Source organism: Abramis brama (genome assembly GCF_963993115.1).
Source record: "Abramis brama genome assembly, chromosome: 15".
Taxonomy (NCBI): Eukaryota; Metazoa; Chordata; class Actinopteri; order Cypriniformes; family Leuciscidae; genus Abramis; species Abramis brama.
The window spans coordinates 1,293,305-1,314,618 of record NC_139977.1 but is presented as its reverse complement, the minus strand read 5'-3'; the positions used below and the strand labels follow the sequence as shown (position 1 = coordinate 1,314,618).

Sequence of the window (21,314 nt, the reverse complement as noted above, 5' to 3'; positions counted from 1 at the left end):
CATCTGTTCAGGTGTGGTATTTATTTTCATTTGTATCAATGTTTTTTCTTCTTTTAGTACAAACACTTGTTGTGGTCTTCCTGTGAATAGATGAAGGCCACAATACAGAAACACTTCAACAAACCTTTTTGTTTGCAATTGTAAGGATGATATACAGTTTATGAATTATTTTATTACAGGATTGGTGAAATTATGATCCTGCATCACAGGACTGTAGTAAACATATTACACATGAATAGAGATTAACATCACTTCAAATAACTTGCAATGCTTTGACCGCGAATAAAGCACTTTTTGAGTGTTTTTCTTCCGCCGGCCCTTTGATGACAATTACAAAAGATGGGAAACATAATTTCCTCCCCTTTAAAAGTCGGTAACCCATTTTTTTTATCGATGTACAAGCACAACTGCGTTCAATCTCAATGACAATAGCACTTTTTAGGACACTTCAAACAACATAACGTCTCGTTAACGCGTCAAGATAGGCTATTTTATCTATATTACAATATTCGTCGGGGTTTTTTTTCATACTAAGACATTCGGTTTTAGTTACTGAAGTTCCATGAAAGAGTCGAGTGTGTGTGTGTGTGTGTTTGAGTCATTTGAAGTGCACCAGTGAGGCGTTATTTCATGACATCAATGGCAGCGATCAGGAAGTTCAGTTTGAGCGATAGGCGCGCTAGCCAATCGGAATCAAAGACACGAGCTCGGCGGCCCGCCTTTGTCGGAAAACAACCAATGGGCGTTCAAAGCCACAGCTTCCGGTTTCTCTCAGGACATGTTTCATTGTACGGCGTACATTGTTGAGATGAGCTCGACTGTTGCTCGGTAGTTCGGCGCGTGTCAGATCCGCAGTTTCCGCGCATACACGGTCGGTTCTGCTCGCGGGACCGAGTCCGGTGATCCAGTGAAGCCGCGGGATCTTTAGCGGCCCTGGTCTGCAGTGTTGCTGAGATTCTCCGTCCGTTGGTTCGTTGGTTCGCAGCGCGTCGAGCTCGTTAAGCTGCGTTGACGTCGCCGCCTCTGCCCGGTATGAACGGGTTCAGCACGGAGGAGGACAGCCACGACGGGCCGCCCGCGCCGCCGTTCTTCGGGCAGAGCTGCTGTCTGATCGAGGACGGGGAGCGGTGCGGGCGTCCGGCGGGCAACGCGTCCTTCAGCAAGCGCATCCAGAAGAGCATCTCGCAGAGGAAACTCAAGCTGGACATCGATAAGAGCGTAAGCCGCTTCCCTCACTGCTCACTATAGTACAACACTGCTCACTATAGTACAACACTGCTCTGCTCACTATAGTACAACACTGCTCTGCTCACTTATAGTACAACACTGCTCACTATAGTACAACACTGCTCACTATAGTACAACACTGCTCACTATAGTACAACACTGCTCTGCTCACTATAGTACAACACTGCTCTGCTCACTATAGTACAACACTGCTCTGCTCACTATAGTACAACACTGCTCACTATAGTACAGCACTGCTCACTATAGTACAGCACTGCTCACTATAGTACAACACTGCTCACTATAGTACAACACTGCTCACTATAGTACAACACTGCTCTGCTCACTATAGTACAACACTGCTCTGCTCACTATAGTACAACACTGCTCTGCTCACTATAGTACAACACTGCTCACTATAGTACAACACTGCTCACTATAGTACAACACTGCTCACTATAGTACAACACTGCTCTGCTCACTATAGTACAACACTGCTCTGCTCACTATAGTACAACACTGCTCTGCTCACTATAGTACAACACTGCTCTGCTCACTATAGTACAGCACTGCTCACTATAGTACAACACTGCTCACTATAGTACAACACTGCTCACTATAGTACAACACTGCTCACTATAGTACAACACTGCTCACTATAGTACAACACTGCTCACTATAGTACAACACTGCTCTGCTCACTATAGTACAACACTGCTCTGCTCACTATAGTACAACACTGCTCTGCTCACTATAGTACAACACTGCTCTGCTCACTATAGTACAGCATTGCTCACTATAGTACAACACTGCTCACTATAGTACAACACTGCTCACTATAGTACAACACTGCTCTGCTCACTATAGTACAACACTGCTCTGCTCACTATAGTACAACACTGCTCTGCTCACTATAGTACAACACTGCTCTGCTCACTATAGTACAACACTGCTCACTATAGTACAACACTGCTCACTATAGTACAACACTGCTCACTATAGTACAACACTGCTCACTATAGTACAACACTGCTCACTATAGTACAACACTGCACTGCTCACTATAGTACAACACTGCTCTGCTCACTATAGTACAACACTGCTCACTATAGTACAACACTGCACTGCTCACTATAGTACAGCACTGCTCACTATAGTACAACACTGCTCTGCTCACTATAGTACAACACTGCTCACTATAGTACAACACTGCTCACTATAGTACAACACTGCTCACTATAGTACAACACTCATATAATAAACACCGATTGTGTTTTCGATTTGATACCGATACTTTCAAAGGCCAGTATCCTCTATCAATTCCGTTACCTCTAAACTGAACTTTAAAATGATTTTATTTATGAATTAAATTACTAAAAGAGTAAAATGGGTAATAATATAATAATACCCACTTAAAATTATATTTAATAAACATTTTAACATTCAGTACTTAATAATTGCAGCTTATTTGAATATATTTTCGTTTACACATGGTCACAATGTGTTTATTATAGTGGTAACCATGGAAATCTACAAATACTATAGTTGACCTGCAGTCACTGTGGTAAAACCATGGTTTATTTTCATAAGGTGCCGCTGACCCGTATTAGCATTGGGTGCAGAATAAACTTTTAACGTTCAGTTTAAATATGTTGTAGTTCTTCTACACTATTATTCGCTAACATAGGTTATTTGTCCAATATAGTGCATTACGTTTCTTGTTAAATAAAATCACTGGTAAAAGACACTTTTGTATCAATATTTGTTAATTTGAGTATCAATATTTTCAGTACTCACACCAGTATTGTTACTGCAGTGTTGATACCTGGGTAATACGGGTCTAAACGCTGAAGCTAACCTCATATTCCTGGTGTTTGTGTCCTGTCAGTGTTTGACGTCTCCTGTCATCCATCATCCACGTCTTCATGATGCTCTTGTAAATATAAAATAGTTTTCTTAAGTGCATCTTCAGTCTGTAAATGCAAACACTGACAGCCATGGACAAATGTCACCAGTCACACACTTCCACAGTGTGTGTGTTAAATGTCCTTTCATTGGTAATGTGTGCTTGAGTCCAGTTTCCTGCATATTCAAGAAACCTAAACCTTGTTTTCCGTGTAGGTTCGGCATTTGTACATCTGTGACTTCCACAAGAACTTCATCCAGAGCGTTCGCAACAAACGCAAGAGGAAGACCAGCGATGACGGCGGAGAGTCACCTGACCACGATGTTGAAGTCCCCGAGGTAATGTGTCAGTGTCAGTGTTTCTGAACTCCTGAAACGCCTCCACTGTAGTCTTGAGTTCTTCCGGGAACGAACACGTCACAATATTCCTCATTATAATAATTCATACGCAGAATAAAGGGGCGGGGCCTGGTTGAGTGAGTTAGTAGTGTGTTAAACTGGTGGTTATGGTAAGGGGCGGGGCATTTCCCAAACACACTCGAAGCGCTCGACCAATCACAACACACTGCTCCAGCCGACCAATCAGAGTACAGTGTGCTTTTCAGAAGGAGGGGCTTCATAGAGACAGGAAGTAAACAGAGCGTTACTAGCTGCGTTTCCATTACCCTTCAAATTGCGCAAATTGAAATTGCGAATTGAAAATACGCCCAATGGAAACGCGTAAATTTCGCAAAAACTCCCATTTATCGCAAAAAAGTTTTTACGCTCGCATGAGGAGGTTTTTCAGGCAATTCGAAAAAGAAATATTTCGCAAAACTGCAATGGAAACAGTTTTAATAATGTCTAGTGCGGTACGTGGCTGTGATATATATATATATATAAACTTACCAACGTCCGTTGCCATGATTTTTGGAATGACTTATCGCGAGAGGAAAAAATGACGTTTCAGTCGCATAACATCGGTTAACGGAAACGCCGTCATTTCGCAATAGTTTTTTATCGATATTTAGAAAAAATCGCAAAGGTTTTGCGCAAATCTTTAATGGAAACGCACCTACTGACAGACTGGGAGGAGAGGAGCTGCAACAATGGAGAATATCAGGAAAATAATCAACATTCAAGTGGTCAAAAACCAAATGTGGGTCACTTTAGTGTTGTCAAAAGTACCAACTTCGGTACCAAGTCGATACTGAAATTTAAAAAATGTGCCGCTTTGAGCGGAATCGTAAACACCTCTGATTGGCCGTTGTGTTCACATGCTCATCAAATATGTCTCTGATTGGCTACAATGATCAGTGCTTCAAAAACATGTTGTAAATGTACAATATCTCACAAACGTGAATACACCCCTCACATTTTAGCAAACATTTTAGTATATTTACTCAAGGGACAATACTATAGAAATGAAACTTGGATATTTATTTTGGGATCTTAATTTTAAAGGCCCTATATGGTTCAATATCATAGATATAGAGATGTCACTGCGGTAACATGCAGTTATGATACTTCAGAAGCTGTTAAAACAAACTAAATCCTTTCTTTCAAATTCCCCTGAAATTAATTCAAATATAGATTCTTATAAATACACTTTTGAGGTGAAGTTAATGTGCCTGAACTTGACCATTTCCATGTGTTTGTGGCACTCGGAGAGGTGTGTTGTGTAGAACTGTTTAGATACAGGCAAACAAGATACATTTTAAACGTTTATTCTTTAAACACTTTCTTCTTTAAACAGAACAAGTCTTTAAAGTATGCAAAGTGACTCACATTTGGTTTTTAGCCAATGAAAATGTGTACCAATTTACTCATGGAGCCGCATTAAGATTTCCATCGAGGGCCTTTAAAAGGAAGATACTAAAAGAAATGTTTGTTAAAAACCAAAATCTGAAAGGATATTAAGATAGCTGTATTACTACTGGAGTTACAGGCAAGCAAACTTGGGGAAAATAAAACAATAAGTGCTTTTCCCCGTTCTTGAACTGTCAGCGTTGGCATATAATGAAACAAAGATTGATAAAGTCAACAGATTTCACTAATAAACCTATCAATCTCTGTGTAAAAATGTAATAATGATTCTGTCATCTTTCTAAAGTCATGTTTGCCCCTCCACACAACAGTGGATTAGTCCGTAAATAGACATTCATGACTAGGGCAGTCTAGGGGCTCGATATGTTGGATTATGGCCATTTATTTATTGCTATGTAAATGAGTGTTACGCAGGCTGTGGTCAGCAGGCACGAACACGAGTACATGTTCAGTAATGAAACCAAAACTAAACAGCATTAAAACGAAGTGGAGGAAACAGGAGGATGTCAAAATAAGGGTCCACATAACAGAACATAAACCTGACAATAAGCTCGTTAGCATATTTCTGTATGTATAACCGTTAGTTCCGATCCTCCAATCTCACTTTACGAGAGGCGTTCTGCTGATGTCACCAGTATCGGCATTATTCGTCTCTGCGCGTTCTTGCCGGCCTGTCACTCAGTGCAGTTACGCTGTTACACCACTAGGTGGCGGCAGGGGACTGTCTTTGAGTGAGTTATTAATCCGTTCGTTCAATGAAAATGTAAAAAAAAAATACGGATTGATTCAAAGATAGATGTAGTGAAACAAGGTGTTAATTGTTTAAATATTTCATTTTAACTTTGAGCTCTGCTTTTATGGGTAACGCTGAAGCTGATGCGTCACCTCATAGACATCACTGGCACTGAGTCATTGTTTTGACCAAACACTGGTAGTTGAAATGGTTTCCTCTGCACAGATGTACGCTGGGTCATAAGCCATATAATTAACTACTTAAAAATTCAATTTTATCTTGTTATTGCTGAATGCATAGACGCTTTCAGTAATCTCTCAGAAAGATGCAGGCCGATAGCCTAGAAACTAACATTTATTTACAGATCCAGGTCTGCTTTATATTTTTACGAAGGCTAGGCTTAAAATACAGTCACATTAAGGCTAATTCACACAGACGCACTCGTCGGGCTCTGTCCCGTTGGCCGACTCGACATGTTGAACCGGCGTTTGTCGGTGCTGTGATGCGTACTGAAAATCCCATTGGTTTTCTCCATCGGGGGAATTATTTTTACGGCTCTACTGTGAGCTACGAGGGGTTAATTCAGTGGACTACGGTTTTGTTGACTCTGTCAGCCCACATGATTTCATCTTGTGATAATTGTTTAACAGCAAAATCGCTAGTGAAAAATCTGTGAAAAAGGGCTGTGCTATTAATTGAATTTCGATTTCGATTTTGGCTCCCAGGGCAATTCCACGCAAAACGGTCACATCCATAACGCCAACTAAATACCATGGCATTGTGTTGGTGTTATGGATGTGACAGTTTTGCGCGGAATTGCCCCCCAACGATCACCAAAATAGTACAATCGAGTAAAAACGATTGTTTTGCCATGTTCTGTTTTGCAAGAACACTCTTATTTTGTCTTGTGTTCCCAAAGCCATAAACTCTCTCAGCTTGAATGTTTAAACTGATAAGACTTAAAGAAGTGAAAATGATCAACTTTAGTTACGATGCAATGCTGGCCTGATTGTGCATGTTCCGTCATGTTCCGTCATGTTCCGACTCCTAAACGCGAGAGTGTAGTTTCGACGCTTGTCTTGTCCAACCCGTTTTGAGGGACGGAGAGAGAGAGGACGCAGCGCCGCTGAACACTCGCGCGGTTTGTGGAATTGTGTCTTGGAGAAAGTTTTAAAATGATTGATTTGATAATCTGTGTGGATTCATTTAGGCTACTCTTACAATCTACATGCTAAAGTGAATCAATGTTTGTGGGGGAATTTCCCGCATTATAAGTGGTAGACCTGCGGGAATTATTAAAATACTCATTTAAGTATTATCTGTTATATTATTTATTTTAATAGTTCAAAAAGTACAATCAATGTTCAAATTTCGATTTTTAAAGAATTGTTGAAAGGTGTCTTTTTAATAAATGCAACACGTTCCCAAAGTCATGTGAAATAATCGTGTTACATAATCGTGATTTCAATACTGACCAAAATAATCGTGATTATGATTTTTTCCATAATCGGGCAGCCCTACTTTTCGTCCAATTTTCAAATAGTGATTTGCTTCTAATCGAGGTTTGTAATGTTGTGATTCACATCTACCTGGTTGCTTTGGTTTAGGGCTGGGTACTGATTTCGATTTTCGATTCACAAGCTTGCGATTCGATTCCGATTCGATTCAATATTGATTGTTTTGTATATCAGGCAGGGCAGAGTGGGGGAAACGCCCCCTGGATGTACAACACGTGGCAAATTTCAAATCTCTTAACAAATGCTGTAAACTATGGGAGTCAGTTGTACAGCTTACTTCATTAGCCTACTATAATATTGAAGGTAAAAATTAACTGATTTGTGTAAAAACTTAAATTACACTTATTTATTTTTATAATAAAGTTATATGAAATGTAAACATTTAAATGGTGGCTGTCATAAAAACTTGCTAGATTTATTCAAACATGCATTAAATATTGAAGAACATTAAAAATTATAATGAATATGTAATATGGTTCATATATTTAGCAAAATGCTCCTCTCTAGAGTTAATTTTTCTCGCTGACTAACGAGTTTATGGTCACTGGATATGATTTTTCTGAGGTAAATGTGACGTTACATGACATTGTTTACTGACGTCTTTCCACGGTTGAAACACCGATTGAGCGACTCCATGTCACATGATACAGATTTCGATAAGTTGTACTCTATCTTTAACACACTTTCAGATGCTCATTCATGTTTATTTCGCGCTGTAACTGGTATTATTAAGGCGGAGGAGAAGATCATGTGCTTCTCAGAGCGATCTCACGCCACAGCGACAAAACGCTATTTATGTTTTTGAATTTCGTAAGAAAATGGACGTAATTTGAAATCCGAGACTTTGTTTTATATCAATAGTAGCAAAGCACAAAGATTATTGTGATTTATTGGATGGGATGCGCTACAATGTTACATTCATTCATCAACTGAAAACAGGATGACTAATCGATTCTTGGGATTTAAGAATCGATATCGGTTCGTAAAAATGAGAATCATTTAAAATCGAGAAATCGATATTTTTTTACCCAGCCCTAGTTTGGTTCAATGCTTATAACAAAGACTTTATTAAAACCCCTATGGAAGAATATTTCTGTAATCAACGCACAGGAAGCGTGGGCGACCCCTGATGCAGCAGAGGCTGCTGGGATTGCTGCAGTGATGATGTGTGTGTGTGTGTGTAACCGTACTGATGTGTGTGTTCTGGGTCAGGTGGATCTGTTCCAGCTGCAGGTCAACACACTGAGACGCTACAAGAGGCACTACAAAATCCAGACCCGACCTGGACTCAACAAAGCCCAGCTAGCAGAGGTACTGCCCAAAACTCAATATAAGCAATCTCAAAAACTAACAAAAGTCTCATTTTCATATCACAACAATTGCCGAAGCTTTATTTATTGAATTAAGTTAGCAAAACTCAGGTGTTGGAAGTATTTGCTGTATTTTGAAATGCTCACGATAGCAATACCATACATGTTCGTGATATACTGTATTACCATATACAGTGAGGAAAATAAGTATTTGAACACCCTGCTATTTTGCAAGTTCTCCCACTTGGAAATCATGGAAGGGTCTGAAATTGTCATCGTAGGTGCATGTGGGTGGTTGACGTGACGCTACATTTTTGTGTTCATGGTGACAAATATAAATAAAAATTTATAATATTTCATTAAAATATCTGTTGTTATATACAGTTTAATTAATGAGTATAATAATTCAAATATGTAAATATTTCGTTTTAAACATGACATTTGTCCACTGGCGTGACTGTCCGGGGTAGCGTTGCTTATCTTAAAACTACTGTAATTAAATGAAAAATAAGTCTAAATACATTAAAATACTTGAATAGATGTTATAGAGGTGTTAACTTAATGAAGTTTAAACTAAAGGTTATAAGTCATAAGGTCCCCATTTAAAATAATTGTGACGCATTACATTTTGTCTGCAAAACTGGTGTCCACCTGGTGTGACGCCATTCTGTAGATATAAAACGGGCATTAATGTGGGCACCCTATTACTGAGAGGGGCCCTTCTTCATCCAGGAAGTACAGTAGACCTCACTGGAGTACATGGACTGCCCACAAGTTGAGTTCTGTTTCAAATATTTTCATAATATTGCTATTTCCGTGCACTGTTGGAAATGGGATCCATTATGCAGTCCTTTGGTGTGACATAATCTAAGTATTGATCTGAAAATTTTCATCAATTTATATTGATTGACTATTGAAAATAATGTAAACCTTAACACTGTTAGTCAGGATTGAAGACTGTCTCTCATATAGCTAGGCTGCAAACTGGCCTTGATCTTGAAAATGTCCACTGGTGTGACAGCACTGTCCTATAGTGTGACATGAAATCAGCGTCACACTGGTGGAAATGGCTGTCACACCAGTGGACGTAAACATTCTTCGTTCCTATAAAATAACCAAAATCGGACAGAAATCACACACACAAACCAGATATATTTGAATCCTGCATTTATTAGCTTCTTGAATCAGATGAAGAGATGTGTTTAGTTGTGTTTGTAGCTCAGAATGAGGAACTATACACAGACAGCGTCATTGCATTAGAACAGCCTTATGATCTGGTTGGTTCACGTGAGATGATTGACAGCTTTAGAAACTAATCATATCACGCTGATTTCATAGCTGATGCGAATCAGGAAGAGGAGAGTCATTGCTAGCTCAGTTAGCTGTTTTAAGCAGGAGGGCAGGGTTTCATAAAACATTGAAGCTTCTCCTGGGCGCCGCCATTGATTAGCAGACCCCCACCTGCTGTTAGCATTCCATCGACTCCCATTCATTTTGGCGTCAGTTTGACAACGAATAACTTTACATCTGAGGCATTTAAAGACTCCATTTGTCCATTATTTATTTCTAAAGAAACACGAAAATATATAAAAGGCTCCATTACCTTGTATCTTACGTTATGGCCCCTTGTATCTTACGTTATGGCCCCATGCAGTTTTGTAAAAATAGGCTAACAAATGCGTCATAACCACGCGACTCTCTGTCGCACAGTAGAAAGATCACCGTATGGACAGGAGGAGAAGCTCACGAGCAATCGGGGGGACGTGGAGGCAAAGTGACAAAATAATTCATCAGAAAACTTAGCAAAAGTTGCTCCTGCTCCTAGCTCATGGACAGCTCCTACTCACGCTCTCCGTCTCTGCAAGTTTCGGAAGGGAATGATTCAGATTTCTCTTGGCACAGCTACTAGAAGACAGACAGGTTGCTCACGTCACATCTACGTCGTCAAGCTCTGTTTGAGTCTGCGCAGTCGCTCAGCCATCAGGAAGTGAGAGCTTCTAATTGACTTCACTTGTCTCCGTTGAATCCAATGGGGTCGCTGTGTCCAGTTTATATACTGTCTATGGTTTTAAAGCAGAACTCGGCAACTCTAGCGAACTCTACTCACTTCTTTGCTGATTTTCCCTTTTGTTGTCGCATGTTTTCCCCACGAGCTCCCCCTATAGCTGTGGGGGGGCGTATATGTCACAACACGGTCGTAAAAAACTCACTTGCGGCGGCCTCCTCCCCCTCTCTACCGCTGCTCATGTGCGTTTGTTTTGATCGGAGCAAGCCAGACATCGTGTGGAGCTATGTCTACCGAGGTGGGTAATCTGGTAATACATCATACATGCGTGTGTGTTTATGTCGAATTGCCGTAAAGCAATTCGTGTTTCGCGCTCGTTCTCGTTTCTCACGAGACTTCCAATTTCTATCTTGCCGGGACGGTAGTCCCCAAGTTGCAAGGTTGGTTTTCCGCCTGGGAACGCTGGGGGGAGCGGGGAAAGTCACCAATATCACCAGAACAGGTTGTTTAACCATCCAAATGATTTCTAGACAGTTTTATTAAGTTAAAAAAGTTACCAAGTTCTCCTTTAAGCTCTCGAGATCGCACATTTCAATGGGATATGAATAGAAATGTTATGGGGACGGATTAGGCGATACCGCCCAAAATTGCATACTTTTACATATGTGTAATTATCTTAAAAACTGTTAATGATAGAGAGGTGCGGTCTTGTTTGCTGTATTTCTAAGATTCCCCTGAAAACAGTGGTATCCAGTTTGTATACACACTTCCTTGTTGCGTAATACCACTGCATAAAAAGGCCAATGAAATCGATGTTTGTTAGGCAGATTCCACGCGCATCGTTTCTTCTTCTTTCTTCTGACTTTATTGTACAAAACACATTTGAACTTGAAGTTGTAACTTCATTTTAATGATTTTTTTTAATTATTTGAACAAGAAATAATAAATGTGACTTTGTACAAAACAGGGGCATACCGGTACTTTTTGTTGTCCAATGGTGTGACGAAATGTCCTGTGGTGTGACAAACTGAATTATAAGTGGAAAAGGCATTGAAATGCACAAATTTATGTAAAAGGTGTTGAATAGTATAATAATGATATCATCACTATGCACATATAAGGATAGAATGAAGCTTCATTAGGTTTTATACTAATTATAATGAATATAATCCAGACATTTGGGTAAAGTCCCTATGTGTACATCTTATAGTGGGATAATAACATGATTGTGAATTTTTATTGGTTACTTTTGATGTGGGAATGTAATTAGGACAAATTGATAAGGATTTTGCATATTTGTCTTATCTGTCACACAATCTCTGAATTAAATATTAACATAAAAAATGTTGTCACACCAGTGGACAATATTTGGGACTACCACACAAAAAAGTTAATAAAATGCTAAATAAATAAGGAATTAGAAAGGGACACATTCAGTTTTGAGTTATTCACATATTAAGCAATATAATTATAAGACATTTGACATACATTTTAGAAATATTTTTTTTTCCACTTTGGATTTGAGTTCACGTCAACCACCCATGTCCACTGGGGGTGCGCCAAAATATCCATATGGCGATATCTCGTGATATTCTCTCCCGCGACCGATTCTCGATGCGCTCATGCCAAGTATCGATCTTAAAAGCCGTTAGGGCGGGCGTACACGGTGCGAGTTCGGACACTCGGGAGGTCGTGAGATCAGTTTAACTGATAATCAAAGCAGCTGGTACACGGCACGACTGTCCTGCATGAATTTTATCCCGAGCCGAAAGCAATCACGTGGGCTTTTGCGCTAAACCGTCATGTTGTGAATGGGAGAGAGAGAGAAAAGTGTGTGTGTGTGTGACAGTGACAGTGTATGCGCATGCTGTATGGTTGCTGCCACTGAGGTATAGCCCCATCGACGTGGTTGTGTATGATTTGGCAATAGGGGACAGCTGGTGAAAAAACATGTTTAAAAATGATCGGGAGGTCGGGAGGTGCTCGGCTCGGCTTGTAATTCCTCTCTCACGCTACGAGCCGCGACCATGCGAGCATCACCGATTCCACTCGATTTCTCCCGAGTGAAAAAAATAATCTGCAGCAAAACAAAAATAGTGTCTGTGACTGTTTTGTTGCAACTGATAAGACACAAGTTGTTTTTGTTATTGTTTCATCCAAAAAAATAAATGGAGATTCATTTTCCTAATTAAAAAAAAAAATCTTTTTATTTCTTAAAACATGATATATTGTGAGTTATTACTGATAATATATCGATTATCGCAGTATCGCGAACAATTTATCGTATCGTGAACAATGTATCACGTATCGTATCGTGAAGTACCCAGTGATTCCCAGCCCTAATGTCCACTGTGAGAGACATAATCTAAAAAAAAAATCCAGAAATCACAATGTATGATTTTTTAACTATTTATTTGTATGATACAGCTGCAAATAAGTATTTGAACACCTGAGAAAATCAATGTTAATATTTGGTACAGTAGCCTTTGTTTGCAATTACAGAGGTCAAACGTTTCCTGTAGTTTTTCACCAGGTTATTTATAAAATAAATGCAGCCTTGCTGAGCTTTCAAAAACACTAAAAATCTTACCGATCCAAAACTTTTGAACGGCAGTGTATTTATATCCACACACGTCTAATCCACAGCAATAATTATATTTTACAGTGTCTCTGCTTTGTCAAAACAGTTCATAACTAGTGAAGTGAGCATAATAATGCAATTTCAGTGAAGTATTGTATATGATTTCCTTGGCAACAGGAACACACTTTTAAATCTGTCAGCCAATGAGAATCCAGCATTCAGCAGTGCCAGCAGAGTTCACTCAGTGCTTGTGTTAGTAACGTGCTGCTTTGTTTCTTCTCCAGACTGTGAGCCGTCACTTCCGGAATATTCCAGTCAACGAGAAGGAAACGCTCACATACTTTATTTATATGGTGAAGAGCAGTAAAAGCCGGCTGGACCAGAAGTCAGAAGGGAGCAAACAAGTGGAATGAGATCTCAGATACACACGCGTGTCTCGACTCATGTTAGCTGGCTTTAAATCTCAGTTTGAATGCTTTCTGTGCAGACGTTGTGTTTCTGTACATATGTCCAACATCAGGTGACACATGGGAGTCACTGCAAATCAGTGCGGATGATGATGATGATGATGAAGGGTAACTGCTTCAACTTCTGTGCCAAACAACAATATAACCACCGCTGTTTGAGTGACGAACATCACAGAGAGGACCTGAATGAAACCATGAGACACTGAATGACTGCTAATGCCAAAACTCCCAGAAGAGCCGGTTTCCTTCATACTGCCGTGTAGGGTTTCTCTGTTTCTGTTCTTTTGCTTTCAGCTCCAAGTCTCTGCTTTTATATGATTGCTGTATATCTGCTCTATTGCATTTTTGTAGATTGTAATGTTAGTTTTCTTCCTTTGTTTGAAATAATCAGAGTAAATACAGTTCTTGTGGCACTACTAATATTTTCTTTTATTATTTTTAAATGCATTCCACCTGTGGCATCTTACATGATTGTGTGTGTGTGTATTAGTGCTGTCAAATGGATTAATCATATCTAACATAAATGTTTGTTTATTTAATGTGAATATCTTGTATATGTGTGTGTGTGTGTGTGTGTGTGTGTGTGTGTGTCTAACTTTTATGTTAGATGTGATTTGTCGATTTGACAGCACTATATAGCATGTCCCACATCCAGAGGTAAGTTGTAAGTCCAATCATTGGGGAATATATGAGTGATTCTCATTTCAAATAAAGATATGAACATAAATGAGTTGTTCATGGGTCAGTGACACGTAAGAAGAAAAAACGTCAAACGAACGCCTTGTTTCACCTGACTAATTAAACCTGCAGTGAGCGATTTCCGAGAAATGCTGTTGAAGGTGGATTGGACCAGACCGAACCAAGGTTATAATCGTTAACGAAAACGAACGAAAAAACGAAAACTAGGTGCGAAAAAACATTGTCGTTAACTGAAATAAAAATAAAAACGAGGCATTACAAAAAAACGATAACTAACTAAAACGGCATGTGTGTTTGGCAAAACTAACTAAAATAAGATTATAGAGTAAATGTCCTTAGTTTTCGTCTTTGTCAAGGTCTTTCATTTTTAAATGCTATTTAAAACACGCAGCGTATTCCCTGCTCACCCTCCGTCTCTCTGTCACTCATGCGTCTCTCACATGCGCGCGCGCACACACACACACACACACACAGCCCCTCCCCTCCGTGCACACCGTCTCCATGAGAACGAGTGTTCGTTCGACGTTGCAAGTACGCGAAAGGTTGGTATCTCCATCTCGTGAACACCTTTACACAATCACATATTAAAAAGTGGTATAAAAATATTTTAAATTCTGACTATAATTTTGTCAGTGTGTTAATGTTGACCCGAGAAGCGATTGCGCCTTCTTAAGAAAGTTAACTAGTCGCAAGTTTGAGGTAAAATGCACTTTTTGGTTGTGGTTGTCGATGTCAAAACACTATAGGCTATAAGCTGTGATTCAAATATTAAATAATGTTATGTCATTTTTTTACTTTTACACTGAATGTTTGCTGCTTCAATCCAGATGAGTAGGCTATTGACTATATAGGATAAATTAAGTATAGGGTGTGAAAATTGTACAGCTGTGGTATTTGTATAGGGTGTGATTTCTGTATAGATGATGTGTAGATTTCTGGTATGGCGTGTTGATTTTGTAAGAGGTGAAGGAATTTCAATGGGGTGTGAATTTTTTCCTAAAATTGTATGACATTTTTGTTGAGTTATTATTACACAATACTTTTTCTGACCTTTTTGAATCTTGCCCCTGACAAATAACCCAAATTACAAAAAAAGACTAAAACTAATAAAAACTAAACTAAAACTAAGCATTTTCAAAAAATAAAAACTAAACTAAACTAGCAAACCCACTTTAAAAACTAATTAAAACTAAACTAAATTTGAAAACAAAAAGTCAAAACGAAATAAAAATAAAAACTAATGAAAAATGCAAAACTATAATAACCCTGGACCGAACACAACACACTTAAAGCCGTAGGAGTAGGGGGCGTGTCCTCTCGTGATGGGGGAGAAGAGAGAGTAAGCCAATCGGCAGAAGGGGGTGTGTCCACTCATGATGGGAGAGGAGAGTAAGCCAATCAGCAGTAGGGGGCGTGTCCTCTCGTGATGGGGGAGGAGAGAGACGATAGGCTGATTCAGTCAGGGTGCTTCTCAATATCCCTCCTCGTCTCCTCTCTACTCTATCCTCCATCCTATGACCCGGAAACCGATCGAGCTCAGCCATCTTGAAGGACATCTCAATTCTCTAACTGCACCGTGAGGAGTGAGGAGCTTCCCGAGGAGTTATGAGCGAGGATACACAGGTGTATCCTTTGCGGAAGAGTTTTATCCACTAAACGTGAAGCACGTATAAATTCTCCTCCCCATCACATCTGTCACAATAATTTTAATTTATACTTTACCTTTGCAGTTTATACAAACCACACATCACACATATTTCAACGGGACATCTTGCTTTATTATTATTTATTATGAATTTCTTAAATAATCAAACTTTAACAGGGCAGATCCTTTGAGCGCTGCTGATGACGCTGTGAAGTGACGCTCGAGTGATCAAGTATTCCAATGTATAAATAAGCTTTCCTTCGATTCCTCCGTCCTCGCTTCTTTTCCTTGCAGCATTCCCTCGCATCCTACAGGGGGAGGAGCTGAGACGCGAGGAAAAGAAGCAAGGAAAGGAAACGAGGATGCACAAATAAGAATTGAGAAGCACCCATAGATGTGCAGCTTCTCCAGATGATGACACAGCTGTTCCACGATTGGCCGAATCCACCACGACAACGATCACGTGTGTTTCGTGTTTATTCTCACACCTTCAGGTCCACTAAAGCACACAAATCTGTTTTTTATAACAGTAAAATCTCTTTTCACGTAGTCGCAATATTATATTGTGTAATGTTAATCAAAATAAAACTGATTAAAAAAACATAGACCCCAGACCCGTAGTCTGTATTTGGCAAATATTGCATTTATTTCCAGGGTTCCTACACATTTTCCATTTCAAAATTCCATACTTTTTCGTGCCCTCGAGAAACTATTCACATGCGCACAGGACTTTTTTGCATGCTTACAATTACAATTACGCATTACAATTTCTATTTTTATATACTATAACCTATGTCCTTCTATGCCCTGCCAGCTGACTATGAAGAAAAAGAGAGGAATTATGCACATTTGCACAATTATGCACATGAATTAATAGAAATATAGGCCCATTTGCTCAAAATCTGGCTTTCCTCAGGGTAATACCTCTAATATCGAGGCCTAATGTCCAATTTAATGTATCCTCTGTGGCGGAGGAGAAAACATGACATGAAATGGGCTGATGGCATAATATGGCTGTGTGCATTGTCCTATTTGCCAAGTTCAAGGGTCTATCAAAAGACTGGTACTTGAAAAAAAAAAAAAAAAGTGGTCAAAATTTGGCTTTCATTAGAGAAGTACATTATATTTCAAGGCCTTAAAGGGGACCTATTATGCCCCTTTTCACAAGATGTAAAATAAGTCTCTGATGTCCCCAGAGTGTGTATGTGAAGTTTTAGCTCAAAATACCCAACATAATTTTATTTACAGCACGTTTAAATCATCATTTTTTGGGTCTGTGAAAAACGCACTGTTTTAGTGCTTCTCCTTTAATGCTAATGAGCTGCTGGTTCACGGCACAGGGGGCGGAGCCTAAGCAGCCGTGATCAGAGCCAGAACAGGGAAGATGGGGCACGTTCAAGTTCAAAACGGTGCACAACGTTTTGCTACGGTTTCCGGGTTGAACGTCCTGTTCCCTGGAAACGGCGTGCACCGGGGTTTGAGATACGTTTTCTCTTGTTTGGTGGGTGTGTCAGAACTGCAGTCCAATCAGCAGCAACATGTATATAAAGCACGCGGTATTAAAGTGAACTCGCACAATGGGTTCAAGGAAAGTAATTTACAAATGTGTTGGATGCAGCTCGGTATACGCAACAACTGAGGATATTAGAAGACATGTTTGTCGTAAGTTTTATTGTAAAAATATAGGATATCAACATAATGATGTAGTTGTTTATATTTTTAGCTTCGTTGCAAGTGTATGACATTTGTTACAGAAATAAACAATGGTAATTAAGAGCTTTTCCTAAAAATAAGAAAGAAAATACAGGGTATTAAAACAATATGAACTACAAATAAAGTCAGTATGTGAGGCTAAATAGATGTGTTTTAGTCTGAATTAGGTAAGATGTGTGCTTCCATTTCAGTTTCAGCAATCCCTTCACTCGATTGGGATGTTCTCTTTTGTTCTGGGCGGCAAGTGCAGTAACTGTAACATCGGGCATATTTTGTAGTATTAAACACATATTTATACCGACTTCATCAGGCTCCGAAAATTCTTCACAAAGAACACAAAGAATGGCCTTCTCAGCTGCCATAGTTGCAACTCTTGCGTCATCAGAACAGTGTGTTCAACGCATCACCGTTTCTGTTTAAAAAACGTTGTGCAACGTTTTGTCGGGGCTGAACGCAGCCATGATAATAATAAAACAGACAGTCACAGTAATGGTGTTCATTTCGACCATAAAAATGCCTACAGAGTCAGAGAATATGCTGTATGGAGTTGGAACAGGTATAGTTTAGTTTAATTACGATTATTACCTATTTGGCATTGCTTGTATACACTATTAATGCAAGCCTGCTGTAGGACTCCGTCTGACGATCTGAATTGTCTGAATGATGACACAAAATATACTGATGAGTTTAATAAAGTTTACTGTATGTCACACAAAAGATGAAGCATCAGTTTTTCTTCAGAAAATCACTGTTAGAGCTGAGTAAACGGTATAAGAAGTGCATAAGTAACTTACATACATTTCTGTAGAGTTAAGGGAGCATTTTCTTTGAAAACAAAATGAATCCACCTCGTCTTCAGTGGCTGGCAGATTTCAAGAGTAAATAGAGAGAGCTATGTGAATGAATACATCCAGCTACTACACCTTCAACGCTTGGGAGATGCTTCGACGCTTCTCGTGAGTGCATTGCTGCAGCAATGGCTGATGTGTAAACTCGCAGTGAACTCGATCAGGGCGGGTCTAAGTTATAACGGTATGTCAGTCAACACTCGTGGGCGGGGCCTGTGGCTTTAGTGATGTCACTAAAGCCACATTCTGAAAACAGGTCGTTTGGAGAGACTGCTTATGATTTATGGGGATTTAAAAAAAAGGAGTGAGTGGATTTTTATCACTGTAGGGTGGTTGTGTACACACACTGCCAACACACATTTATGTCCAAACACCATACAAAAGTGAATTTTGCATAATAGGTCCCCTTTAAGTCTGGTTTAACACATACTCTATGGCGGCCAAGAAACCACACCGTGAAATGGGCTGATGGTGCAATAGGTGGCTCGGTGTGCATTGTCTATCTATTATAGAAAACTAAATAGGGGCAATAGTCTGGAAATGCAAATATTTTTCCATACTCTGCTTTATTTTTTCCATACTTTTCCAGACCCGGAAATTACTCAAATCAAATTCCATACTTTTTCAAACTGCGTAGGAACCCTGTATTTCACTTCAGTATGCAAACACCACGTGAGTGTCACTACGGGAAGCAGAAAGTGTCCGACTTCATGTCTCTGTTTTAATCGGTTACATCCACCAGCAGCCGATGTCCAACACAACATTTGTTTCATTACTGGATCAAGCCGTTTTTGAACAAATCTCTTAAATTAATGATTCAATGACAAAATAAAAAATGTTAACAGTCACTTGTCGCCACCTACTGGTGTAATAATAGAAATAATAATATGTTTCACGAGTTCACACTTACATACAATTTGAGGGGGTAAAGTTTAAAGCGTATTTGGCGTTCTGTCCGGGGGAGGGCTCAGAGCTCGGATTTTGGCCCGAACCCAGAGTACTCCCCCGTATGTAAGTGTTTAGGACTAGAAACGTGGAGAAGGGGTGGTGGAGGGATGCTGCAAAACTGTCAATGGATTGAGGTGAGACTGCAGAATTTATATATACCTCTTACCATTGATTGCTGAGTGCTCTCCACTTGTGTTAATTATCTGAACGTGCTCCTCCCGAACTTTGTTAATAAAACATCATTCACAAGTTCACACTTACATACAATTTGAAGGGGTAAAGTTTAATGCGTATTTGGCGTGCTGTCCGGGGGAGGGCTCCAAGCTCGGAGTTCGGCCCGAACCCAGAATACTCCCCTCAAAAGGCTAAAGAGCAGAGGACAGCCGCCGGACTAAAGACCCCCCCAAATGAGTGCCGAGTTTGGCAGGCTGGCATCTCGAGAAGGGGCCTGGATGCTTGACCGTGATGGCGGCTCACTGCGCCGGACTGACAGGCCCTGCTGGCCTGCGAACGGGGAGCAGTTGTAATTTGGAGCCACCGATCGGGAGAGTATGCGCCTTTCTTGATGGGAGCAGTTCACGGCAGATCACGGAGGGCGGACCGGAGTGACAATTCCGGTCTGTGCATACGGGAAAGTTCTCGCTGCGTCCGCTGTGAGACCAATGCTCGCTGGACAGAAAGAGAAAACAGGGAAGAGGAAGATGAGTACTTGACCGGGAGATTTTCTCACTGTGTCCACTGTGAGACCAATGCTCGCTGGACGGAAGAGAAAACATAAGTGCTCCACCGGGAAAGTTCTCGCTGCGTCCGCTGTGCAACCAAATGCTCGCTGGACAGAAAGAGGAAACAGGAAAGAGGAAAAATGAGTGCTTGACCGGGAGATTTTCTCACTGTGTCCACTGTGAGACTAAATGTTCGCTGGACAGAAGAGAAAACATAAGTGCTCTACCGGGAAAGTTCTCGCTGCGTCCGCTGTGAAATGCTCGCTGGACAGAAAGAAAAAGCAGGAAAGAGGAACATGTGTGCTCGACCGGGAGATTTTATTTTTTATTTTTTCACGACCCAGGGGGATTTAATCAATGAGGGTTTGGTGAGCTTTTTTAATGTGGAACCGGTTGGTCCTGATATAGCTTTGGAAAGCATCGGAGGACCATCTCCCGAGAGCTTGGATCTGCTGTTGGGAAAGGCCTTTTTGGGCTGCTGAAGTTGCTGCCCCAATATGGAATGAGTGACTTGAAAAATTCTTTGCTGGAATGCCTGATTGTTGGAGAACAGATTTGAGGTGTTTCTGGAACCAAAAACGTGTCACAGGTTTTTTGGATTCGTCTATGAACAGGGGTTCCAGAGGAGATTTAGCCTTAAAACGTATCCATTGCAGATATGCCAGAATTGACTGGTATGGTTGGATTGGCGATGAGAGGTTAAAAATGTAGATGAAATGACCTTTTTTGGTTTGGTCAGTCTTTGTTTAATAAAATATGAGATTGTTTCACCATTTAGTACTGACAAGTCTGAGATGGTGGGGTGGATTTTTGGGTCGAATTTGGAAGTGATAGCGAGTTCCGAGCATCTAAGAAAACCAAAAAAGGCTAGGATAAACATAGTGTCGAGTGTGCAGGCGGTATTGAGGGGCTGGTAGCCTGTGCGAAGGAGGTGTGAATACTTTTGGTGAGAAATAAAGGTAGGAAATAAAAGAGGTGATTGAAAGAAGAGAAAAATCGGGGAAAGGCATGTTATAGGAGACATGGAATGTTTTAAAACATCTCCAAGCAGTCACGTAGGATTGGAGGGTCCTGGGAGAAACTGCTTGGAGGATAGTGTCGAGCGGTGCATCAAGCAGGGGTTTTAACGAGTGGGTTACGGGAATATTAGTTCTGAATAGCGAGGTACTGGAGTTGGGAATTGATCCG

At 40.2% G+C, this 21,314-nt stretch overlaps 1 protein-coding gene across 1 annotated transcript; it reads left to right on the top strand.

The window, feature by feature from the left end:
• The first annotated feature begins 8 nt into the window (after positions 1-8).
• sap30l (sap30-like) lies at positions 9-13,971 on the top strand. Its single transcript, XM_084137826.1, has 4 exons — positions 9-1,218; positions 3,349-3,471; positions 8,401-8,499; positions 13,369-13,971. Exons 1-4 carry the CDS (start codon positions 1,033-1,035, stop codon positions 13,495-13,497), a joined length of 537 nt encoding a protein of 178 aa, XP_083993952.1. The 5' UTR covers positions 9-1,032; the 3' UTR covers positions 13,498-13,971.
• Positions 13,972-21,314: the final 7,343 nt, after the last annotated feature.